At 35.2% G+C, this 5,082-nt stretch overlaps 2 protein-coding genes across 2 annotated transcripts in view; both read right to left on the reverse strand.

The window, feature by feature from the left end:
- LOC105314696 (ankyrin-3-like) overlaps positions 1-2,854 on the reverse strand; it is a 2,991-nt gene extending 137 nt beyond the window's left edge. The window contains exons 1-4 of the mRNA XM_020003449.1: positions 2,809-2,854; positions 2,497-2,760; positions 1,015-1,671; positions 7-906 (exon numbers count right to left, since the gene is read on the reverse strand). Coding sequence (XP_019859008.1) covers positions 7-906; positions 1,015-1,671; positions 2,497-2,760; positions 2,809-2,854 — 1,867 coding nt within the window. The remainder of the gene's footprint in view (positions 1-6; positions 907-1,014; positions 1,672-2,496; positions 2,761-2,808) is intronic.
- Positions 2,855-3,287: 433 nt separating this feature from the next.
- On the reverse strand, positions 3,288-5,074 carry LOC109587214 (uncharacterized). The gene is made up of 2 exons (XM_020003450.1): positions 4,450-5,074; positions 3,288-3,336 (listed from the first exon to the last, which is right to left on the reverse strand). The coding sequence occupies exons 1-2, from the start codon at positions 5,014-5,016 to the stop codon at positions 3,289-3,291; spliced, it is 615 nt and encodes a 204-aa protein (XP_019859009.1). The 5' UTR covers positions 5,017-5,074; the 3' UTR covers position 3,288.
- Between the last annotated feature and the right edge of the window lie 8 nt (positions 5,075-5,082).

A 5,082-nucleotide genomic window follows, 5' to 3' on the forward strand; every position in this document is an offset into this window, starting at 1 on the left:
CTTTGCTTTGTTCTAAAAGAAATAAATCATAATGTATCTCTTGAAGATATTTAACTACTGATGAATCAGGATTAAGTGATTGAGCTATTTCAATATCATGCGGACGAGGTTTTAAACTGAATACGTCAACTAAAAACCGAACAAGCTCTAAATTAGAACTTTTACTAGCAAAATAAAGTAGAGTTTTCTTGTCACGAGTTTCAGCTAGTGCATTACAGCAAAGCTCTGTGAGAAATTGTAGAATTAAGTCAAAGTTACCAGCTTCACATGCTGCATGAACTGAAGTGTATCCATTATTATCAGGATCATCAGGATTATAATGACAACTGTTAATGAGATACAGTGCCATCTCATTACGATTGAAGAGACATGCATAATGAAGAGGAGTACGACAATTATCATCACAAGGGATATAGTTAGAAGCTACTTGATCCTTTATAAACTGATATATCGTAGTATTACCTCTTTCTGCCAATATGTGCATGCAAGTAACGCCATCTTTATCTTGTGCTACAGGGTCCAGTCCAAAGTTGTCAATTAAAAGTTGTACCAATTCCACATTCCCACCCTCACATGCTGCATGAAGTATAGAGCGATTTCTATTATCCAAAGTATTAATGCCATCAGGATAAATCCTACAAAAGTAAAGAAAGACATCAATATGGCCATTACTGCAAGTTGTATGTAATACAGTGGATCCTTCATTATCAGTAGCTGTAAGGAGATCATGATGAGTAGAACTACCAGTGACTGAGAACAGTAAAGCTTCAGTGGTATCCTTATGACCAGAGGCAACTGCTAAGTGTAATGGTGTCTGTCCTTTCTTGTTAGTAATTAATAAGTTATTGTTAGACAGACTGGCGTTTAATAATAGTGATACCATATTCTGTTCTCCATCATGACAGGCTACATGTAATGGTGTATTACCATCTTTATCTTGTACATTAATAAGTACAGCATTATGTGGATTATTGTAAATGTCATGAGGACTGTCTAATAAACACTTTATCTCACGTAACCAGACAACACTCATTGAAGATATACTCTTACTCAGTAAATATTCTAATATTTCATATTTATCAGCTGCTACAGCAACATGTAGTGGTGTACGGTCTTGATGATTGGTTGCATTAGGATTACAATAGTTATTATCAATGAGATACTTCAATACATTCAAGTGACCCCTCTCTACTGATATGTGAACTGCTCCAGATCCTTCATCATCAGTAGCTGATAGATTACACTTCTTACTAATAAGATATTTAATAACTTCTAACTGATTGAAGTACACTGCAATAAGGAATGGAGTGTGACCATCTGTGCTATGAGGTAGTTCAAGTGATGATAGCATGTGTTCTATAATGTACTGGATCAAGTTCAATCTTCCATTACTACATGCTAAGTGAATAGGAGCCATTCCCTCATCATTCACAGCACACAGATCTAACTGGTGATTCTCTACCAAATGCTTAATGAAGTGAGTGTGACCTTCTGAAGATGAAAAGTGAATAACATTCCAACCTTTGTAATTTGTTAGGCTCAGACTACACTTGTAATCCTTCACATATAATTCCAGTAGTAAATTATCACCAGATTCAGCAGCATAATGAATTGGTAGCTTACCCTTACTGTCAGCTTGATGAAGATCTAACTGGTAGGTAGTTATTAATTCTTTAACAAGAAATAAATTAAGAGACAGTGAGGCATAATGTAAAGCAGTGAGGCCATTCTTAGTAACTGCAGTAGGAGACAAACCTTGTTCAGTAATAAGATACTGAACTAAATCAAAGTTACCACTCCATGCAGCATGATGTACTAATGTGCGTCCTTCATTATTTGTTTTATTAATATCACAATGCTGCACCTCAATGAGATATTGAGTAATATCAGTATGACCATTATGACAAGAATAATAAAGACAGGTCCTACCATCATTATCAGTGATATTAGGATCACTGTTATGATTATTAATAAGATATTTAACAGAATTAATCCCTCCTGACCAGCAGGAGTAAACTAATGGTGTACAGCCATAAGTATCAGTATCATTAGCATTGAGATCATACTGAGATATAATATAACTTAATACACTAGTAGAACCTGACCTGGCAGCATAATGAACTGGAGACATTCCATCATCATCTAATGTACAATTGATATTATATTCTTCTAATGCTTTAACTAGTAATGTACTGCCACTCCATGATGCTAAATGAAGTAATGACCGATTATCATTTGTAGTGGTATTGATGTCAAAGTTAGGGCAAGTGCTAGCTTTCTTGAGAAGTGAAGAAAACATTTTAACTCTTTCATTTCGTTTGAAGAAATCAATGTTTGGTTTTATTCTAGTTCTATTAATAATCTCAATATCTGATGCATCACTTTGTGATATAAGGTTACTATACACAATACCAGCCGGAAAGTAAAGACTTGCAAAACATGCATAATGTAAACATGACATACCATTATGATCATAAACTAATAATGCTTCATTACCTTGAATACTAACAATATACTCAACAACTGATGATGAGGCAAACCATGAAGCAATATGAAGTGGGGTCATACTATATCGATCCTTTACATCAATGGATAATTGATATTGATTTAAAAGATACTTAATAAGCTCAACACTTTTATCATTCATAGAATAACAAGTGAAATGTAAAATACCAGCCCCTGACTTTGTTATGTCATCTGGTGAGAAGAGATTTAATGATTCAAGCTTGTGGACTAATGCTATTTCTCCACTCATACAAGCTAACAATGATAAAGACTCACCATTAAAATTAATATGAGAAGTATTACAATTTCTCTTAATAAGAAATTCCACTAGGTCAGAATGGCCCCCCATTGCTGAGTATAGTAATGCAGTGTTATTGCTATTGTCTGGTTGATCAGGAGGAACGTGACACGTGTCTACTAGATATTGTACTATAGATAAGTGGCCTTTATAAGATGCCATTTGTATACTAGATACACTATTATCATCACCTTCATTAGGATCAATACCATATTGATGGATGAGTAGTTGAAGGATCTCAATGTGTCCACCATATGATGCAGAGTGTAACAGAGTCCAACCATGAAGACCACGATGATATGTGCTGTAACCAAACTTGTTAAGAAGCCATTGTATTTCATCTTTTAATCCTCTCCAAGCTGCTTCATGTAATGGTGTACTGGTATTCTCATACCATAATGGATCACATACATGTATATCTATAAATAAGGAATAGTTTTGTAATACAAGTTATGTATGGAGGGAGTGACTAAAGGTCAGTTCATTTACTTACCAATATCAGTGGATGAGTGCTTAACCTCTTCTATCGAGAACTGTAAAATTAAAAATAATACTAGACAAATGTAAAACATTAAAGGGGCGAGCCAAAGCATTAAGCCTATGTATTCATTGTACTGCATGATATTACAGTGGCATATCCAGAAGTTGGAAAAGAGGGGTGCTGAGGGCGCGCGAAGCACACCACAATTTTGGCCACACCCCTTTTTACGGCGGTTAAACAGCATTTTCCTTCATTTTCGTGAATTACGGGTGTGGTCAAGATAATTTCAAGCATACCTTGAAGCATACTGGTACTTCTGATGACTTCTGATCGCTCCTTAAAGCACTGGAAACTGCTGAGATCATGATCAGGGGGTGATCATGATCACCCCCTGATATTTATTTATAATAAATTTTTATGTATTTATACATAAAATTTATGTATTTTTATTTATGTATTTTTGATCAGGGGGTGATAATTTTTTTTCTGAGCCCAGTCATGAGGGGGGTGCTCAAGCCTCCTTGTACATGCGTAAATACAGTATAATATGTAGGTCTAGTCATCTTGCTTAAAAATGTAATTTTCTCAATCACTGAATAAATCAAAATTATTGTGAAGAAGATAGCCCTTCTTGCCGGATCTTAATTGCTGCTAGAAAATAAACTGCAGTTTCTCATTGCACTCATCTCAACAGAGTCCTTTGTCAAGAAAGAAAGCTGTATATCTGCTTTCCCAACCTTTCTTTCTGCTGAAGAAGTCTTTGGATAGCAGTTTCATCTTATCTTGCTGCCCATTTGCTCACTTTGCTGCAAACTAGCTCAGATTTGCTGATAGCCGCCATTTTGTTCATTGTGAACACACCCATTTTAAATTAAAATTAGGCTATTTAACTTTAATAATAGTTAGACGACCCTATGTCCGTACATACATGTACATACATACATACAGATGCTTTCTGGCCTTAAGGTGGATTTACAATATGACGCTAGGCTAACGTATACCATTAATTTTTAATCAAAAGCGTGGGTGAATTGACCTTTTGATGCATATTTCACACTGGAGTTGAACCAGATTCAACTTCTGGACTAGCATAATATTGTAAATCTGCCTTTAGTGGGGCTCGCTCAGGCTCGCCCCAATTATTTACACAATTATAATAACAAACCTCTCTTAGATCATATTTATCTTCACCACATGTTAGTTCAGTGATACCAATACTAGCTAACTGTTGCTGTAGCTTTGTAGTTAGAGGAAATAATAAAGAATAAAGATACTCAGGAATGAGGTAACCCAAACAGAGAGAACCATCGTAGACAAAACAGAAGTGAAGATCATATTCAGGAATATCCAAGCCTTCTGGTATTGCTCTACGAAAGAAGAATATGTCATCCAGTGTGTAGTCATCTCTGTCAACTTTAGCAATCATTACTCGTGTACCAGGAGGAAGGCCTTTTACACCAAACTGTACAGCATCAGCATCTTTCAATAGTCCTCCACTGTTTATAAAATAATCCTTTAACTTCTCTTCATATGACGACCAAGTCCTCTTTAATGAACGATTTTTTGGTAGAAATACTCCAACAAGTTTTATTATTAGTTTATAGTTGAACCATGATATGTATTTGTCTTGTAGTACAGTGAATAATTCTGATAATGTTTGGATATTTTTAAACTCTTCTCTAACTGCTTCAGCAGTTGTTTGTTGTTTCTTGTTAGGACCAAGCAATGACATTGTGTGTATATTGAGGTAGTCAATGATTTTAGGTACATCACTTGATTCGAAAGAATTCTTTGTTAG

The sequence above is a fragment of the Amphimedon queenslandica genome, unplaced genomic scaffold (assembly GCF_000090795.2).
Source record: "Amphimedon queenslandica unplaced genomic scaffold, v1.1 AMPQUscaffold_12651, whole genome shotgun sequence".
Taxonomy (NCBI): Eukaryota; Metazoa; Porifera; class Demospongiae; order Haplosclerida; family Niphatidae; genus Amphimedon; species Amphimedon queenslandica.